General features: G+C 46.3%; 6 protein-coding genes and 1 non-coding gene across 7 annotated transcripts; 4 read left to right on the top strand and 3 right to left on the bottom strand.

Annotated features, from left to right (window-relative positions):
* Nucleotides 1-1,097: 1,097 nt before the first annotated feature.
* Nucleotides 1,098-4,802, top strand: F4807DRAFT_450293 (ARM repeat-containing protein; the record flags this gene model as incomplete). Its single annotated transcript, XM_048000112.1, has 7 exons — nucleotides 1,098-1,187; nucleotides 1,402-1,480; nucleotides 1,543-2,009; nucleotides 2,070-2,254; nucleotides 2,320-3,509; nucleotides 3,562-4,557; nucleotides 4,615-4,802. The coding sequence occupies 7 exons, from the start codon at nucleotides 1,098-1,100 to the stop codon at nucleotides 4,800-4,802; spliced, it is 3,195 nt and encodes a 1,064-aa protein (XP_047857191.1).
* A 2,355-nt stretch (nucleotides 4,803-7,157) lies between these two features.
* F4807DRAFT_t32 lies at nucleotides 7,158-7,228 on the bottom strand. Its single transcript has one exon. It is a non-coding gene; the product is annotated as a tRNA-Gly (tRNA).
* Nucleotides 7,229-7,839: 611 nt separating this feature from the next.
* F4807DRAFT_413950 (uncharacterized protein) lies at nucleotides 7,840-9,075 on the top strand. The gene is made up of 2 exons (XM_047996927.1): nucleotides 7,840-8,277; nucleotides 8,361-9,075. Exons 1-2 carry the CDS (start codon nucleotides 8,206-8,208, stop codon nucleotides 8,727-8,729), a joined length of 441 nt encoding a protein of 146 aa, XP_047857190.1. The 5' UTR covers nucleotides 7,840-8,205; the 3' UTR covers nucleotides 8,730-9,075.
* Nucleotides 9,076-9,352: 277 nt separating this feature from the next.
* Nucleotides 9,353-9,804, top strand: F4807DRAFT_450292 (SOH1-domain-containing protein; the record flags this gene model as incomplete). Its single annotated transcript, XM_048000111.1, has 2 exons — nucleotides 9,353-9,433; nucleotides 9,532-9,804. 2 exons carry the CDS (start codon nucleotides 9,353-9,355, stop codon nucleotides 9,802-9,804), a joined length of 354 nt encoding a protein of 117 aa, XP_047857189.1.
* A 260-nt stretch (nucleotides 9,805-10,064) lies between these two features.
* Nucleotides 10,065-10,913, bottom strand: F4807DRAFT_413945 (uncharacterized protein). The gene is made up of 3 exons (XM_047996926.1): nucleotides 10,750-10,913; nucleotides 10,400-10,689; nucleotides 10,065-10,344 (listed from the first exon to the last, which is right to left on the bottom strand). The coding sequence occupies exons 1-3, from the start codon at nucleotides 10,757-10,759 to the stop codon at nucleotides 10,309-10,311; spliced, it is 336 nt and encodes a 111-aa protein (XP_047857188.1). The 5' UTR covers nucleotides 10,760-10,913; the 3' UTR covers nucleotides 10,065-10,308.
* A 189-nt stretch (nucleotides 10,914-11,102) lies between these two features.
* On the top strand, nucleotides 11,103-12,988 carry F4807DRAFT_413943 (uncharacterized protein). The gene is made up of 3 exons (XM_047996925.1): nucleotides 11,103-11,497; nucleotides 11,579-11,750; nucleotides 11,949-12,988. The coding sequence occupies exons 1-3, from the start codon at nucleotides 11,474-11,476 to the stop codon at nucleotides 12,428-12,430; spliced, it is 678 nt and encodes a 225-aa protein (XP_047857187.1). The 5' UTR covers nucleotides 11,103-11,473; the 3' UTR covers nucleotides 12,431-12,988.
* A 418-nt stretch (nucleotides 12,989-13,406) lies between these two features.
* On the bottom strand, nucleotides 13,407-16,155 carry F4807DRAFT_457464 (uncharacterized protein; the record flags this gene model as incomplete). Its single annotated transcript, XM_048001043.1, has 7 exons — nucleotides 13,407-13,742; nucleotides 13,802-14,014; nucleotides 14,070-14,306; nucleotides 14,362-14,405; nucleotides 14,456-15,343; nucleotides 15,410-15,540; nucleotides 15,593-16,155. The coding sequence occupies 7 exons, from the start codon at nucleotides 16,153-16,155 to the stop codon at nucleotides 13,407-13,409; spliced, it is 2,412 nt and encodes an 803-aa protein (XP_047857186.1).
* Nucleotides 16,156-19,197: the final 3,042 nt, after the last annotated feature.

Genomic DNA, 19,197 nt, shown 5'->3' with positions numbered 1-19,197 from the left:
CCTTTAAGGGCCTTATATTTAATATATTCATATCAATTCCATCCAAGGAAGTACATATTACTATAGGTACATTCCGTATATGAATACGTCCGAATAAGGACGAGACAAACGCTCACATCAGAGTCAAATTAGGTGCATAATATTGATGAATGATGAATGATGTATGTCATATCGAGTCCAGTCGAGTCGTTTTCATAGGTAGTATGCATCTACGAATATAAATAAATTCGCCGTCTATGTGTTTGCCGGGTTGCCCTATCGAGTGTACCTCGACATTCCAACTCACGTTTTCGGTTGACATTGAATGTTACCTATAAGCGGAAGAGCAATGTATGTACCTATCTAGGCATAGTTACAAATTTTCAAATTGAAATTCCTTAGCAAGCGTCGACGTGAACGTAAAGAATCCGCTGCCTTCCTCCTACCTAGTAGCCCTCAATTTTTATAGGCAACAGCATGAAGGAAGGTAAGTACCTGAATTTGCGCTGAACCTGAACTTTATCGACTTTAGACTATCGAATTCTGCCAGCGCAAAGTTTTAAGGTGCGTGCTCAGTAGACCCTAGCAGCCCTAGCAATAAAACCGTGCCCAGCTACCAGTAGGCCTGTGACACGCCCACTACAAGGAGACTACAAGTTTCGATGTACCGCTATGGTTTAGCGCGAAGATTAGGTACACGATTACACATGAAATAGTGGGAATCAGTAGGAAGGCACCCAAGCACGGCACTAAGCTTGTACCGAAGTAGACAGAGACCCTTCCACCTTCCACGACTTCAAAGTGTGCCCCGCCATTTTCGGACGGCGCAAAAATAACGAAGTAACCACTGACAGTCTAAACTTCACATTAATTTTTTACACACCACAATTGGGTGCAGCGCCTGAAGCTGAACCATCATCGTCACAAACCGTATTTCTACCGACGACTCACTTCGCATTTTTTCCTCCTTTGCACTCGTCGGTTTGACCCCGTCGACACGGGTAGCCCTATACCGAATCCTAGCCGAACATCACAACGTCATTACTGCTCCATCTATCAACACGTTAACATAAAAAAAAACTAGAACAGCAGATCAACATCCAAGCTGAGAATCCATCATGAATGCCGAGGCCATTAGGGCTCGCATCGTTGCCACCCTCTCCCCTGACGCCAATGTGCGAAGAGCCGCAGAGCTCGAACTCAAGGCGGTAAGTTTACATTGTTTGCTTTGCTACAATGCTATGTTATGTTATGCTATGCCATGCCATGTCATGCTACGCTTTGCCATACCATGCCGTATCCGCGTGTTAGGCTACGCAATGCGATGCGATGCGCCTTACCTACACCTATCTCCCACATCCCATGTTTGACGCGTCTGTTGTTGGGCACGAGTATTGACAAAACCTTTTCTGGAAACAATAGGCCGAGGGGCATGCCGGTTTCACCGATGTCCTGCTCGACGTCTTGACTGCTGAGCCCGACGACTCTGTCCGACTCTCAAGTATGATATTACCCCCGTATCTGGACTACGGAGCTATCTCGCTGACACTGTTGATCCTCCAGCTGTCATCTACCTCAAGAACCGGACAAATCGAGGCTGGTCGAAAAGCGACCATTACCCCGACGAACCGCTCATAGCGGAAGATGAAAAACAACGCTTTCGCGACCGCATCCTCCCCATCCTCGCTGCCTCTCGCGGTCCTGTCCGCCAACAACTCCTGCAGCTGATTCAGCGCATCTTACACTTTGATTTCCCCGGGAAATGGCCTAGCTTTATGGACGTCACGTTGCAATTGCTGCATGCAAATGACGCTCCTTCTGTCCTTGCTGGCTTACAGTGCTTGCTAGTCACCTGCCGCGCCTACAGATTCAAAGGACCCCAGGACAGTAGTCGATCCGAGTTTGACAAGATTGTCGAGGCTAGCTTTCCTAGGCTCCAACAAGTTTGCAATGAATTGGTCAACCAAGAAAGTGACGAGGCTGGTGAGATGCTGCACATCGCCCTCAAAGCTTACAAACATGCAACCTGGGTACGTCTGCTACTCGATGACGACGGTTCGCTCAACCTTAATCCTAACGCTTCACTTCAGCTCGAACTTTCTAGCTTCCTAAAGCAACACGACGTCAATATCGGGTGGTGCACAATCTTCCTCCATACCGTTTCGAAAACGATACCTGCGTCCGCTATGCTCGAAGATATCGACGAGCGTGAGCGCCATCACTGGTGGAAGGCCAAGAAGTGGGCCTACTTCAACCTCAACAGACTCTGGATCAGGTTGGTTTTTTTTTATATGTGGACATAGGACTTGCCTGCGAGATGGCTAACGAATAAAATTTCAGACACGGTAACCCTGCATCTGTTACGCCTAAGAACGACGAGTCGTCCAGATTTTCTAAGGAATTTGAGAACACTATTGCGCCTGAGATATTGAAGCACTACCTGCAAGAGATAGAGAAGTGGGTATCTAAGACGGCTTGGCTCAGCAAACCGTGCTTATCCTACACTCTCGTTTTCCTAGACGAATGCTGTCGCCCGAAATCCATGTGGAACTTGATGCAGCCTCATCTTACCAATCTTGTTACTCACCTAGTCTTCCCTGTCATGTGCCTGAGCGACGAGGATGTGGAGAAGTTCGAGGATGAACCTGAAGAGTATCTTCATCGGAAATTGAACTTTTACGAAGAAGTCTCAGCTCCCGATGTTGCGGCGACTAACTTCCTCGTTACTTTGACCAAGACTCGCCGAAAGCAGACGTTCGAAATCTTACAGTTTGTCAACGGAGTTGTGAACGAGTATGAGCAGACGCCCGATGACAAGAAGAACCACATCGCGAAGGAGGGTGCGTTGAGGATGATTGGCACATTAGCTCCTGTTCTCCTGGGCAAGAAGAGTCCGGTTGCTGATCAGATCGAATATTTCCTTGTTCGATATGTCTTCCCCGATTTCAAGAGCCCCCTAGGTTATCTTCGCGCACGAGCGTGCGATACTATCGAGAAATTCGAGCAACTTAACTTCAAGCATGAGAACAACTTGCTCATAATTTATCGACACATCCTGGACTGCATGGCTGATTCCGATCTGCCCGTCAGAGTCACGGCTGCACTGGCTTTACAGCCCCTGATTCGACACGACCCTATTCGCGCCAATATGCAACAGAGTATTCCAACTATCATGCAGCAATTACTCAAGTTGGCTAATGAATGTGATATCGACGCCCTAGCTAACGTCATGGAAGATTTCGTCGAAGTGTTCGCTGCAGAACTTACACCCTTCGCTGTAGCTCTAAGCGAGCAGCTTCGAGATACTTATCTCCGAATTATTCGAGAGTTGCTTGAAAAGAACGACGCTCGCAATAGTAACGATGATGACTTTGGCGACTACCTAGACGACAAGAGTATAACAGCCTTGGGCGTCCTGCAGACTATTGGTACCCTTATTTTGACTCTAGAGAGCACCCCGGACGTGCTATTACACATCGAGGCAGTCCTAATGCCCGTTATTCAGGTCACTCTGGAGAACAAATTATACGGTTAGTTACACAAGATTTTCTCATAACTTCACTCGGCTGACACGTAATATAGATCTCTATAATGAAGTCTTCGAGATCATCGATAGCTGCACATTTGCTGCCAAGAGTATCTCGCCCACTATGTGGCAAGCTTTCGAACTCATCCACGCTACCTTTAAATCCGGCGCTGAGCTGTATCTAGAGGACATGCTTCCGGCTCTAGACAATTTCGTGCAGTATGGTGCCAGCCAATTAGTTCAGAAGCCCGAATACGTACAAGCCTTGTACGGGATGGTTGAGGATATGTTCCAAGATCAGAAAGTCGGTGGAGTCGACCGCATCTGCGCTTGCAAGCTCGCGGAAGCTATGATGTTGAGCCTTCGCGGCCACATTGACCAATCCGTCACCGGGTTTATCACCATGGCCATGATTGTTCTTAGCGGCCACGATGTCAAGGTCAAATCGTATAAGATTCATCTCATGGAGATGGTTATAAATGCTATCTACTACAACCCGATGTTGACTCTAGCTGTTCTGGAAAGTAAGGGATGGACAAATAAGTTTTTCAGCCTATGGTTCATGAACATGGACTACTTCAGCCGCGTCCACGACAAGAAGCTTTGCATCGTGGCTATCGTCTCTCTGCTAAGTCTAAACGCAGACCAGATCCCTGCCAGCGTTAGCACTGGCTGGCCAAGACTCTTGCAAGGGATTACCGGACTCTTCAAGACATTACCTAACGCTTTGAAGAATCGCGAGGAAGCTCTGAAAGAGGACTTCACTTACGATTCGAATAACTATGATTATGACGATGACGATGAGTGGGCCGATGAAGATACTAACTGGAATGGCGAAGAAGGAGCGGAGGGCGAGCAGAACGAAACTCGGGACGAGAGTACGGCATACCTCGAATTCCTCAATGAAGAAGCCGCCAAGTTCAGCCAGATCGAGAATCAGTACAAGGACCAGGGAGACGAGTCTGAAGACGATCTTGGTGAAGACAGCGTGTTGCTCGAATCGCCCCTGGACAAGATTGAGCCTTACCAGCTCTTCCGAACTGTCCTTATGAGTAAGTATCATGAAATCGCCGCTTAACTTTTCAAGTTACTAACCCATTGCTACGTAGAAATGCAACAAGAAAATCCACAGCTCTACACGAGTCTCACGTCAAACCTCTCAGCTGATGAGCAGGGAGTTATTCAAACGGCCATCCACCAAGCTGAGGCCAATGCCCAAGCTGCTTTGCAATTGGCAGCTCAAGCCGCACAAAATCCCCAAGGGGTTCCCGGGGCTTCTAACGGCGGCGCTATATAGAACTAGCTGTCACGTAAACGCCAGGAAGCACCTAGGTAAAATTGGAGGTCGCTACGGAGATCACATGAGGCTCAGCACTATAACTCACTGTGTTGATGACGCAGTGTCAGCTCTTTCGCAATTGTCTAGCCGGGTAGGCGAGACAGCAATTATGATGAGTAGTTGTTGAGAATTGCGGACTCGGTAATCCCAAAAACTGTTTCTACAATGGGCGGCATCTTTGGGTATGTCACAGGTGTAATAGGAGTCGGTCCCCATGCCGTTGTTTGGCAAATAGGAAGGGGAAGAAATCGTCGCTAGGTAGGTAGGTCACAACACCCCATGCATATGTTGCGAAGGAAAGGAAAGGAAAGGAAATTCGGGGAGGATATATCCGGAGGTCGATGATGGACCGAAGATGGATCGAAACTGAGGCGATTGTGTCCCAGAACCACTAAAAAGATTTTAGATCGTGCAAACACATCCATACAATATCCCCCGCCCTCATCCCCACCAGCACCCCCCCTTTACCCCCGTTCCCCCAGTCAGAGACCCCAAATTTGATAGCATCGTGTTATTTCCATGCTTTCGCCGCTTAGTCCTCGTGAGTGATTGGATATATGGGATAAGTAATGTTGCTAATGGATTAACGATATTATTGGTACAGTAGCTCGTCTTCAATATGAGTTAAGTAGGAAGTATTATCACTAGAAGATCATTGACGATTTGTAGGCATTCAGGCTCTTGATTTGGATTTTGAGGGGATGTCCTGGTTGATAAGTGGGATCTAGTTGGGATACAAGCAGAAAGGGGTGTTCAGGGCGTATCCGGAGGTAAGTTGTAGAAAAGAAGAAAGGTGTGTTAGATGGCCTCTTAGAGTGCCTGCGCCTTCAGACCGCGAGGCTTGGTAGCGAGCCTAAAAAGCGTAGACTGGTGCTTGTAGTATACCAACCTACCTGAAGTATCAATTGCCTTAGGTAGATTGTTGATGTACAATGCAACATTTGCAATGAGCTACGTATATCCAGAGACCGGTATTTGCCATACCTACCTAATTAACAAACTTAGCTATATCCCATCAGGGGATTGGGCGTCCTACGTTTAAAAATGACGTAGAAGACCAGAGCTCTTAGACACCCAAGCTCCAGGATTCTTGGGAGCTTCTTCGATGATAACTATATGATTTCCACTTTGGGCAGGATCCTATTTCTGGATAGGGGGTTTAATACTTCCGCCTGTTGGGGAAAGTCGATAACATGATGGCTTTAATATAGGTACCTACCCCTTTATAAATTTATAAACTCACATAACTTGAACTAGAGTCAATCTAATCGAATGACGTTTATAATTGATGACTTATTAGCGAAGACTTGAGGAATGAAGTTGGCAAATACACATCACGTGATACCGATCCTCCCCCCTTTTTCTTGATAGCATCCCCTAATCGCCCTGACGTAATTGAACGGAGATCTGAAGTACCAATAAGGATATAAGAATTGATAGGAATATTATCATACCTATATTATATCGATCTGGGTCTGAACTGGTTTGTCTATTTCTCCGACGTACAAATTATGAAGCGTTCTCGGATCGTTGCCTCAGCGAATCCTGAGCATGTTACGAGTGCAATAGAATACCAATATAATTTCCCGGGGAACCCCCTAGGTAGTAATATGAATATCAACATGGTTGGAAGTTCAGTTAGAGCTCATCTTGAGAATAATTTCATTGAAAACGGGAGTAATCTACTGACAAGATGAACACCACCGGGCTCGCAATTGGCCCAAGACTTGTATATTTGAGGCTAGTCATACTAGTATTAAGATACTATAATTGATCTCTATAATTGGACAGATGAATACCTACCTATGTGATTAATGATGTTGGAGTCGAACTCATATGTGATTATTAGGTATTTATTTGTCTTGAGACTGGTCATTGGGGCTTGAAAAGGAGTATAAGTAGGTAAAGAGCTAGCGAACCTATGGGGAAAATTCTCAGTCGTTGCAGTCTCGGTTTTCTGTGCTAGCGGAACTGGGCATGACACAACCATTTCGAATTGAAAGTTAGGTAGCTAACTAGGAGTCTTCAGGCACAACTAGTTGCTAGACGATGTCACATGCAATGGAGATAGGGTTGGTGGGATACATCGAAGCTGGATTAGCCAATGGCAATCCTCACCACAAGCCCTAATATCCAGAAAAGGAAAGTTCAATAATCCCTATTGTCGCTTTGTCATTGAAGGCAACGGGCATCTGTATGGCGACCTGACTTTCGACCCTGATATGGAGTCCTCGTTAAAAAGAGGATATCTTCACTCCTCTTGAATAGGTACCAATAAGAATTGTAATATAACGAATTGAAGAAAAAATATGATGCATCAGCCGCGAATCGAACGCGGGGCCCATCGATGGCAACGATGGATTTTACCACTAAACCACTGATGCCTTCTCCCTGTTAAGCCCAGTTGTGGGTAATGGATGAAAGCGGGAATTAGTTATTCCGTTATGAATGCATGTTGAGTATTACAAACTATATGTATCAAACTGATTGTGAAAGCTGAGTGGCTCGATTGGTTTGTCTCCACTAGACAAAGGCTGCTTAATATGGAGTTGAGAGTGAAGCATCAGCCATTATCACGATAGCACTGCATGTGGAGATTTCCTATGTCTTTATTACTGTGGTGTTGGAAAGAGGGATAACTTATATACTGCCTCAGAATCTAAGAATAGAATCATATAGATGATACAAGCTTAAATGCCTTGCTCTGTTGGTCGATAATAAGTCATGGATATGGATATGGATATCTGTTGTAGCATTTTCAACATGTCGATGAATTTAGACAAGGATCCTGCCTCGACTTCCGTTTTCTTTGCAGGCAACAAACGGTTCATATTGATTAACTACAGTGTCACACGGTGCGCCTAGGATCTACGTCATGCATTACAACGCTTTCTCAGTTTGAGAATACATAAATCGTCGCTTCCAACAGGGGCAAAACTGGCTCAAACAAAGTTGCACCTTAACCCCCGCATTCAAACGCAGACTAGCGCAACTGCCACAGTCGGATATCGGCACTGTGCCATAGGTAGGCACGATTATACCTTCGGTAGGGACTGCAGGTGCGTTGCCATTATGGCACCACCCTGCAGCTGATCAGGACCTTCCAAGTTACCTAGGCAGCTGGGTTATGTATGTTTCCGTGCCTAGCTTCGGATCGTCCCTTCGACATGGCATTCTATTCCTCAGGTGACGACTGGGCGAACCCTTACATATATGTCAATCGTCAATCGCTAATGGTCAATTGGAATGACTCCAATTCTTTGTTCTACACTCCTCACAACCAAGGACCCAAGGAAACGTCATTGACATTGCGAACTCATTCACTTTCATCAACAAGAGATTCTCAAGCACCGAAAAAGACATGATGAAGTCTATCCTGGCATTAGCAACAGCGGTGGTTGTGGCTGTTACGGGGATTGGAATTGCTGCAGCTGTAAGTCGTCGGATCATCCAAAACTGTTTATCTTGGGTACTTATACCATATAAGAGAGTACCGTTGGGCTAACCTGGATCTAGGATGCAGACATCGATGCCCGCTCGCTTTCTCTCACATCGGCAGATGTGCCGACATTCAGTTCAACTACCTATTATACTCCGACGTTGACCTCATCAGGCTCCTCATATGCGTCGTCTGGATCTGACACTTCCACTGGTTCGTACTCGGCACCGACGGTCTCGACAACTCCATTTGCAAACGTTACATCGGCTGGGACTGCGACGCAGACTCTCGGTGGCATCACACATTCTGCAACGATCAGCGGGTCCTTGACCGAAACCCCGAGCACATCATCAACATCAACATCAACATCCAGCGCTGCTGCATCACCTGCTAAGAGTAGAGTTGCTGTGATGGCTGGTATATTCGGCCTCTTGGTTGCGTTGTGAAGTAGCCGAGATGTCATGGATGAGGATAGCCACTTGGAATTGGTGTTGGTTCCGGAGCTCTGGAGTTGTTAAAGACTATTGTTACGTTTGTCTGGAGTTACCGTGTTGCCGAGAATGTTTATGAACTGGAGATTTTTGGAGCAAGGACCTGGATATTGATACCTAGATCGGAGGACTTGCTATGAAAAGATGTATATTTTGTATGGGCGAGAATACGTTTGCTGGACCACGCAGAGCACCACATCATAGGTTAACAATTTGGATGTAACCCTATAGTAATGGTAATAAAAAAGCCGTCATATTAAATTGATCTTTGATATCTGTAAGGAATTGAAAATATTTAATCTTTGCGAGGAGGTGCAGGGTGATCTCCGCAGACAGTAAGAGATCGATATATGTACTGGACCAATTACGCTTAGTCATCCACATGCTGGCGCATCCAATACAAAATTCCCCACACAAGCTTTCATGTTCGCATTTCAACCAACAATCAACTTCTAACGTCTTTCACTGCTCCTAATCTTTCATTATACACTTCCATAACTTTGCCAAATCTCGCACTCACTCATTTAACCTCTACCTACCCAGTGGCTTCTTTTGAGGAGTACAAGATGGACGTTAAAATGGAGGACTCGCCTCCTGCCATCCCGGCCGATGACGAGCCGAAGTATGGTGGATTCAGTCGCTTTGAAATTGAACTAGAGGTGCGTCTTTATACCAATCCAAGTCACTTTTCTTCCCTTCCATTTACTTCGCCTAGCCTACTGCGCGTCCACATTCGCTAACAAATCCTCTACTCTAGTTCGTCCAAGCCCTCGCGAACCCGACCTACCTGAACCACCTGGCGTCGCAGAAGCTCCTCAACGAACCCGCCTTCATCGCGTACCTGTCCTACCTGCGCTACTGGTCGCGCCCGCCCTACATCAAGTACCTGAACTACCCGGGCCCGACGCTGAAGCACCTGGAGCTGCTGCAACAGGAGCGCTTCCGCCAGGACATCATCAATCCCGGGCTCGAGCAGGCGCTAATCGCCGAGGGGGCCAAGGCGGCGGTGGACTGGCACAAGGGTGATTAGGAAGCCCGATGTTACGGTTCGCAGACGCTGCCTCTTCGGTTGCGCTTCGAAAAATCGAAGCCCGGACAGCCTTGCCCTCCTCCGTCTTCAGCTACGCTTCCGCAAGTGAAGACAGGGGGAAATACTCCTCCCGGCGTGGCTTCGTGGTGGCATGGCTTAGTATCGTCGCCTACGCAGCGAGTTCGGGATCAGGGTGAATGCTCCCCGACTTGAGATATTCCCTGCTAGTCTGGGGTTCACCATGGGGCTGATATAGTACAGTTCCACCCACGAACAGTGTGGTGAAGACGGAGGTGTGAAATGAATGCGAGAACAGGAAGTCATATTGGGTATCATCATTATTGGGAAGTCGGCCTAATCAAGATGCGACGCGATATGAACATTAAGAACGAAAACCTCACAACTCCATCTTAATGCCATCCTTAACGCCGTCCAATGTCCCTCGCAATGCTGTCTAGTGGAATTACCACCTCTACCAACCTCCCATTGTCTCGTCCAATTGCTCTAGTTCTCTCTCCACCGGTGGCCGCAAGTCATGCACTTTGTCCCAGTTAGCAGTTATTCATATCCACCCATCACAATGACTAGCACTTACCTTAAAGAAACTTGTCATAGGTTCATCTGCGCTTCGGATCTGGATCTGGTAGAAGGCGGCCTCCTTGCCGGTGCATGAAGAGTTATTACATTGCACCTTAGTCTTGTCGGCATTCTCCCAGGCACCGTCACCACCGAAGACATCTTCGCGCTCCTTCTTCTTGAAGTATTTCCTCGCGAACAGAGTCTCCGTAATTGCGTGTTGGTAGGGACAGGTGCGGCATTCGAGACGGTTGCGCCCAGACTCTGGAGATACAGAGACCGTCAGGATGTTCGAGCACTCGGGGCAAACTGTATGATGTTGTTAGTCATTGCTTTTATGTATGCGACGGAAAGACTTGGAGGGCTTACAGAGAAGCATGGTGGCTTCATTGACTACTCCTTGTTGCTTGTAAGATCTTCTGCCTTCTCCAAATTAAATTGAATGTGATCTGCTTGTGAATTGTCTGTGATTTGGTTGATAAAGTATTTAACTTTGAGTGAGTTGGAGATAGGTGACGAGAAGAATGGATGGGTTCTAAATTTTTGCGGGACTCGCAACTAGATGCAGGGATATCGCTGTTGCTGTAGGCCAATGCATGCTACGCTAATCGAGAATCATCCCGCCGGAATTCGCTAAAATAATTGCTCCGTAGGACCCCGCGGTACAGGTATGCACAGACGGTTAGCATGCTCACTGCTCAGCATTAAACAGACGCGTGGGTTGGTGGGGTGTTTTGGCGCTAGGCCTGGGACGTCACAACCGTCACAGCCTCCTTTCTTTAGCTTTTCTTAGCTGGTTAGCGCTTGTGCTTCCTCCATGCATTGATTAGGCGCCGTCTAAAGCCACACCGGTGACGACTACGTACCTCGTACCTTACACGGCGGATCACTCCTGGCTTATATTCTAGCTCTCTTCCGGTGCTATTCCTTCGACTTATAGCTAGCTCTATGCTATCAGAACGGTATACCGACCTTTTGGCTTGACCGGTTTCCTAGGCTCCGATATTCGAAATACGAACGGCAGGCAGCGAACAACGACAACCAGTCTCCTCCTTACAGTTGGATAGAGAAGGACTCGGATAGGATATCAAATATGGCGGACGATCAGGAACATGAAGTAAGGCCTACTCACCTCGAACGCCCTCGCACCTCTATTCTGCAAACATATCTACAACAGCAAGCTGACAGCACACGACAGGGCGCCTCCGTCAAAGAGCAGCTGATCGAAGCCTGCCGGCGAAACAATGTCGACCTTCTGAACGAGATCATCTCGAACTGCAAGAACGACGACGAGATATCCGACCTCCTGAACAACACCACCACCGTCATGGGAAACCATCTATACCACGAAGCCGCGCTTCAGGGGAACTGTACTCCCCCCTCCCTTTTCTTGCTTCCCTTGTCCATAACCATCATGCCATACCTATTATCCTTTGCCTACCCATGTCTCAACAGCATATTATACCACACCATTATACATCGCACTCAACCCCCTTCCCCAATCCACACAAACCCGCATATCTCCTCGTCCCAAGCCTAAGCTAACCTCCTGCCTCCCCCAAAAACAGACGAAATAATCGACACCCTCCTCGACCAGCCGAACTTCGAATGCGACCCGCTGACGCGCGCCGAGGGCGACACGCCGCTGCACAGCGCCATCCGCTGGATCAACAGCGAGCCGCCCGCGCAGCGGGACTTCGGCAACGCGCTCGTGGGCATGATGCTCGAGGCCGGCTCGAGCACGCGCGCCCGCAACAAGGCCAAGCTGACCCCCTACCAGCTCGTCGACCCCCGCAACGCCGCCCTGCGCGACCTCATCCAGAAGCACGAGTACGCCGAGCTCAACGCCGGGGACTTTGTTGATGCTGGTGCCGATGTGAAGCCCGCTAAGCCTGCTAAGGGCGGTGCTGCTGCTGCTGCTGCTGCGAACGCGAATGTGGACGTGCGGCACGATGCCCCTAGCGACGATGATGATGATGCCGAGTTCTCTGGCAGCGATGATGAGGAGCGTGCGGAATGGGAGCGGCGACGCAAGAACAAGGGTCGGTGAGCGGGTTTAAGGGTGTGTGGCTAGGTGAAAAAAAAGAGGGGATAAACCTATTAGAAACTTAGGGAGAAGAAGAAGAGGGAACGGTAGGGTATGAGACGAATAGGGCCACGGGTATAGACGTATCTTGAGATGCGGGCTTGGTGTCGCTAACCACGGGAATCGAGTCATATCGAGCCATGCGGGCATCGTTTAATCAGCACATAGAAGCAAATCATGCATGATATCGCCGTTTCCGTGTCGACTGGGTGTGTGATTGAGTGTCGACAGTTTATACCTCACATCTATGAAGGAATCAATTATGAGCCTATTGCAGAAACCCCTGGGTTCCATTGAAGTGACTTGGTCTCCCTTCTTTATCGTTGCCCCTTTTCACAACTGAGACGCCACAAAGAACGACTTCAATCGACTATTTGAAAGACTTGCTCTCCTAGTAAGTCAGATATCAGATGTTCACAGGGTGATGGAAACACAGGTTGGTTAACATAGATGCACACAGAATGATCTCAAACAGAAAGTCAAATAGACTGCAGGAGATTCATCATTTAAACGCAACGAAACTGCCTAGTGGGAGCTATAGATACAGCAATACTCACACCCGTTTGAAACCCAGTGTATACCATTCACACTGAACATATTCGAGCATGAATGACTACCCCCGTCTCCGCATGTCCAGCAACTGTGAAATTCCCATCTAAGCTCCATGAATTCATGTCGCCACTCTTCCTGTATCTCGACCTCTACCATGTGCAATCATTCCACATGCTCCGTGGACCAGTTGATGAGCTATAGTTTGAATAAAGCATGGCAATAAACTTCGATATTGCCGAAATGAGGACTGCTAACATAAGTCGTTGTAAATGCCAAAGATGTTTCGGTTCGTTCTGTCCATGCTCTGGACCAAAGTCTCTTGATGGTAAATTTGCGCAAATCGTCGGAAGTCTGAATGGATCGTGGGGACCTCCATGTTGACGAGATATCATGGACTTGTACTGAATAGTCCCCAAGGCGTCTGAGCACTAGGAGAATCCTGTGTTGCAGAATTACCAGATAATGCATAATGATTCGTAGGCCCATCCTGACGGCCTTGGCTTTTGCCGCCCTTCTTGGCTGAATCGGGACAAGTAACTACTTCTCCTGTGAGGTTGGATAGAAAGGTATCATTGCTACCATCGTAACGAATAGCCGCCCAATCCTCTGAGAGCTCGCCATCAACTTTGGCTCGTTCTCTTTGCTCCTGATCCATAATCGTTTCAGGTCGAATGTGGCGACATGTCATAGCAAACCGATGCTTGCCGCAGTTGGTGACTGAATGCTGTTCCGGATATTAGCGTCATACTTCAGGAAAACGAAGAATTGAATATTAGCACATACTAGATATAGTTTCTGTATCTCCGCTCCATGCATCACGAGTATGTCGCCGTGCTTCAAAACCAATGATAGCATTGGTGATCTTTCCTTCTGGTCTTTGCCGACATCATCACCAAGGTTCTTCTTCATCTTTGGCATAAATTTCATGACTGATTTCGAACCGAGCGACATCGAAGCTACTGTCGGGCCTAATTCTATCTCCCCATCGTCGTGAGCCTAACGTATTTGTTAGACATGCCGAAGGGGATGGGGGTAGGATAGGGGCACGTACACTGATTACAGACTTTTCGAAGTACCCCAAGACTAGAAGTTCGTTGAACTTCTCAAATTCGTTTGGTAGTACACCATCTCGGACGTCCAAATTCTGATTTCTAACGAGCTGGGTTGTTGCAGCAACAGCCATCTCACCTCCCCAACTCAAGCGAACGTTCGTCTCTACGATGGGATCAGGAGCACCCTGAAAGCCATTTGTTGTCTTCACGACAACTCCAAACTTGTATGGAGCACCCTGTAGCATTGTTAGTTGATGCAAAAGTCTTATACACTCCCGTATAGGGACTCACATAATTTGCAGTAAAATGCGATGTAAGAATTTCGACTCGTTTCCCTAGAGGGGTTAGCATTAGCCTATTTGAATAGTATCTCGTACCTGCTTACCTGCATGTCTAACCGGTCGTCTTTCTAGTGGGAGTTCACATTCTTGTAACCGGGTGTACAGCTCATCGAGACCTCCCGCTCTCGTGAATGCTTTTCTTGTTGGACGTATTCGGATTACCGTACCGATGAATCCACCTCGGTTTTTCTCATCCGGGAGAAAATAGATGGCAAGCTTCTGCTCGCCTGCAACCATCTTGTACTTCAATATGCTTTCATGAACAAACTTGTTCTTATTCTTTCCCTTCAGGGTTTCGTTCTCCTTGACAATGCTTTCAGCGGGAACCATTCGAAACGGGAGAAGATATTTGAAATCACAAGCAGGATTCTCGCAAAACCAGCCATCCCATTTGATACGTCTAATACAGCAGCCGCACTTAGGGCATATAATGCCTTCTTTGAAACCCTTCTCGGTCCCAAAGGCGTCTTCGCCGATTAGAGGTAATGGTGGTGCAAGAGGTACCGTGGGCTGAACTCCTGGAAATCGTGTTCGTTTACGAAGGAAATTCTCGTGATATTCGAGTTGGTCTGGATCGATATTTGTAGAATTTCCTTTGGCGGTGATTTTGAAGAATTGCTTGCAACCTTTGTTCAAGCATATCCATCCTTGCTTGAAGATCATGTCACTTGGCTCTCTGCAAGTCAAACAAAAAGCAGTCTCACAAGAGTAACTGCCAACTTCGAATTCACCTGCATCGTGAGCATTTGCCCCCTCTGGTCGCCACCATGATCTTGACACCAAGTCGACTTTTTCTAGTCTGACTTTATAGGTTTTGATAAACTGGCTCTGTCCAGAACGAATGCTTTCAGGCCACATGTCGGTGACATAAAAGTAATCTAAAACGTTATAAAAATGAGGGGGGTTGATTGGGAACAATGGATTTCTTTCACCTGAACTATCGTTAGACCGGGTTCATAGATAGGGGTGGTGTAACCTAGGTATGTGTTATTACTAACCAGCAATCACCACAAATGGGATTTTCTCCTCCAAAGCGATCTTGAAAAACTTTCCGCCGCGGGTATCATCGCTCTGGTCTTTGGTTCGCACCATTTTGCCGCTCTCCTTATCACGGATACGGCCACCACCGCTATTTATGCTGTTAGAACGATGTGACTTGATGGGTTCCATCATAGACTTACGTTGTTGTGATGATCACTTGACTACTGAAGTAATCACGGACGCTAACTTCCTCATCAATCAACATGCCTAACATACGACACTTATCTGTGTAGAGTCCGCTCTGGTGGGATTTGAAGTATGGTAGAGTTTCTGCGATAGCAGAACGTTTCTCGGACCAGGCCGGTGGAAGGCCTTCTGGCTTAGGCTTTGCTGCGTGCAGCCCAGACGCCGTAGTAGCTAAGGATTTGGTTTGAGTCGGGAAAGAGCCAGTCGCATCGCCGACCTTAGGATGGCTGGACTGACTTTGTGAAGTGGATTCCTTGTCTAAACGGGGTCGCTTTCGCATACCCCCGTCTGCGTTCTTACCCTTGCGTTTTCGCTGAGGCATTACCAAATCGCCGACAATCTGATCATGGGTTGGAGCAATTTGCTCCATATCTTCGGCGTGGGGTTGAGGCATAGTAGTCAATGGTTGTGCAATGGTAGACGCCGTCTGTGTTTCGATGAATTCCTCAGGGGTGTCGGCGATGGGCCATATGTCGGCGACTGCCTTGTGGCTTCTTGTCTGCATGCTATGAGACATTTTTCTCCTCTTCACTGTGATCTGGTGCCCTTAGTAAATATAGTCATTCCAAATGATATAATTTCAATTAAAGGCGACATGATTGTTAACAAATGGGTGTAGAAGAAAACAGACCAATACCGGCGACCAAAAAGGAGGATCGGCGATGAGGTCTACTTACTAGATCTGATTCGATATGTAGTCTTGATCGAAGTAAAAGTACTTTCTACTAAGAATGCCAGCCTAAAGTCACAAATGAACAACTGGGGGCTAAGATAGTAGATGAGTTAGTACAGGAAGTTAAATTAGGAATGTAAGCTGATGTTAGGACTTTTAAAAACAAGAATGGGATATTGAAGCTATTCTTGTGCAATAGTACATGATTTAGGGGAATCAATTTGGGTCAGAGGAGGCGAAATGCCATGAGATGCTAAGTCATGAAGGAAATATACTGAATGATGTACTTACTATTGGATTAATTGTGTCTTCGTGAGTAGATGCCGTGCCCCCTTGTCTGATGTTGCTAATAGTTCTATTGTTGGGATAGATCGATGCTTGTGAATAACAGAATATTGGCTGGATAGTAGAATGATAGAATTACCACCAGAGCAAATGACGAATGGTCTGGAAGGTAAGGTTAATAATGTTAATGCTCAAAGTGAGGCATAGTTTATGGTAGGAAGAAGAAAGGTGTGACTTGGATCTAGTTGGTTTGGAAGAGAGAATTTATCGAGGTGCGAGGGGAGGATCAAATGAGTACAGGAAGATAGGATGTATTGGAACATTTACGTTAGAGAGATCGATTTAATTGTAAGTAAAGGTAAAATATATTTAGGAATGGAAACATATTGGAGACGGAGAGATAACAGAAGACGGGTGGGTTATAGTGGCAATGAGTTATGGGAAAGTGTAGCTGGGGAGGAAAGAAGGCCAAATTGGTAGGCATTTAAGGTAAGACAATTGAAGGAAGTAATGATGCGAGTATGGTATGCTGTGATGGAACAGAGATGGGGTCGTCAAATACTTCTGTTAGATGTCTGGGTTGGGAGTCTTTTTGATTGAGTTTAAGGCAGAGATGTGGGAAGATGGAAACATTATAGACGATGATTTTTGAAATACATGACTTAAGAGATGTTTTGGAGAATATTTTGGAAGAGGGAAGGGAAACATTGTAGATGGTGAGATAAGCCGTGTTAGGAGAGGTTGGTGCACATGGAGAATAAATTGAGAAAATTACCTGATTGGGGTTTCGGAGAGGATGTTGATAGGTGAGAGGGAGTATTCCGAGGTTAGATATGAGGTAAAGTATGTCACGAATGGAGAGTTGAGGTTATTGAGAGACAAGTTGAAGACTGAAGTAGGCTTGGAGAAAAGACGTTGAAGAGAGAGTAGGTATGTATGTATGTAGGTAAGTATGTGTATGGTTGTGAAGAAGGAAGTTGGATGGTTTGGAGGAAAAGAGAATCAAGTTCGAACTTGAGGAGGAGAGTTACGGGATTTATATACCTTAGGGTGAATCAGTAGCTTGACATAACAGGAGGGTGCCTGCCCGTCTCTTCATCAAAGTTACGCAACTAACATTAGGTAGGATGGATGGGATGAAATGGGTGTGCCTTCCCAAGATAGAAGTCGACGGGAGCCACAAATTCAAAGGGTACCATGTAATTCTTGTGGGGAATCGACGGGAGAAGGAAAGGAGCGGGTGCATGGGCCAGCTAGAGATAATTCATAGGGGGATATGAAATATGGACTTACAGGTCGTATGGCTTTGCAATGAACCTTCTAGTATTAGAATTGTCTCTATGTTGTAAACGTGTCCGGCGAAGTATCCCTTCTAGAAAATCTCATAGAAAACAGTACAAGTCTACATCAAGTTGACTGAGAAGTACTTGTGTATGATTATGTGGTGTAGAAGAGAATATTGATTGCAATTGATGATCACCGGCAAGTTGATCAAATATTCGATTGGTTACTAGGTAGATAGACGAGGATCATTGAAGACTTGGGACTGATATGTGACATATGGTTATGGAGAGAAGAAGAAGAATCAAGTAGTAGTCTAATGCGTATGGGATGAAAACTCGGGAAGTTTATACTATCCTAAATGGAGATATGTGGGGTGCCGAGAAATAGGGGTGGAATTTTTACATTAAGGAAGGAGCCGTTGATACAAGCGAGGATTGTATTGTCAGCTACCGTACCTACTTGATATCTGTAGGTACCTGGGTATATATGTATATATGGAGTGATTTCCTAAGCGGAAGCCTTGCTAGCTAAGTTCAAATATCGTCTATCATTGAGTTCTAGTGGGCATCTTTCAACTGTACCTATGATATCTAGGTATCGTTGTACGTGGAGGTACAGGTTTCGAGACGTTGCTTTACGTTTCCGTCCATGCGTGATCTGAGTCTTCAACTATAAACAACTGACTACTGATTAGCAGAAGAGAGACCTAAGTTGTGGGATTCTCTAGTATATAAAGTACAACATGTAATACCTTCTATATCTTAAGTGAACCTCGTCATATTTTCAAGCGGGTTTGGCTAGATATTTGGCTTGCCAATTGCAATCATGGTCATATAAACTCAAACATTACTTTACTAGCTGCATGGTTTGAAAGGGTCAGGTATGAAGCTTGACTCTATGATTCCCACATCAGAATCGAGGTTTGAATGTTTAGGTAGTGTGTGCGTGTAGGTATATTTCTCATATCTACATAGATCACTTTATCTAAGTATTTATAGTCCAGTGTTTAATAGATAAAACATTGAAGTGCTACTAAGACCTCGTATTCACGAATATTAGCATCCACTTGCTAGTTCCACTGGATTCACAGGAAGGTGGGATGAGAGATTTATTATCGCTCTTATGGGATTGGGGAAACGCATTGTTATTAGACTATATTTGGTTATCGTCCGAATCCATTCTGACGAGAAAAATTAATAGGCATCGAACTTAACTATCTACTTAGGTAGAAACTGTATATAAGAACGTCATATCCATCATCCCTGCATAGGCAAGACTAGATCCGTCGTCTTAAAAGGGATCATATGGCAACGGGTA

The sequence above is a fragment of the Annulohypoxylon truncatum genome (assembly GCF_022578515.1).
Source record: "Annulohypoxylon truncatum strain CBS 140777 unplaced genomic scaffold F4807scaffold_6, whole genome shotgun sequence".
NCBI lineage: Eukaryota > Fungi > Ascomycota > Sordariomycetes > Xylariales > Hypoxylaceae > Annulohypoxylon > Annulohypoxylon truncatum.
Note: the sequence above shows the minus strand (reverse complement) of the source record. Positions and strands in the feature narration are given on the sequence as shown.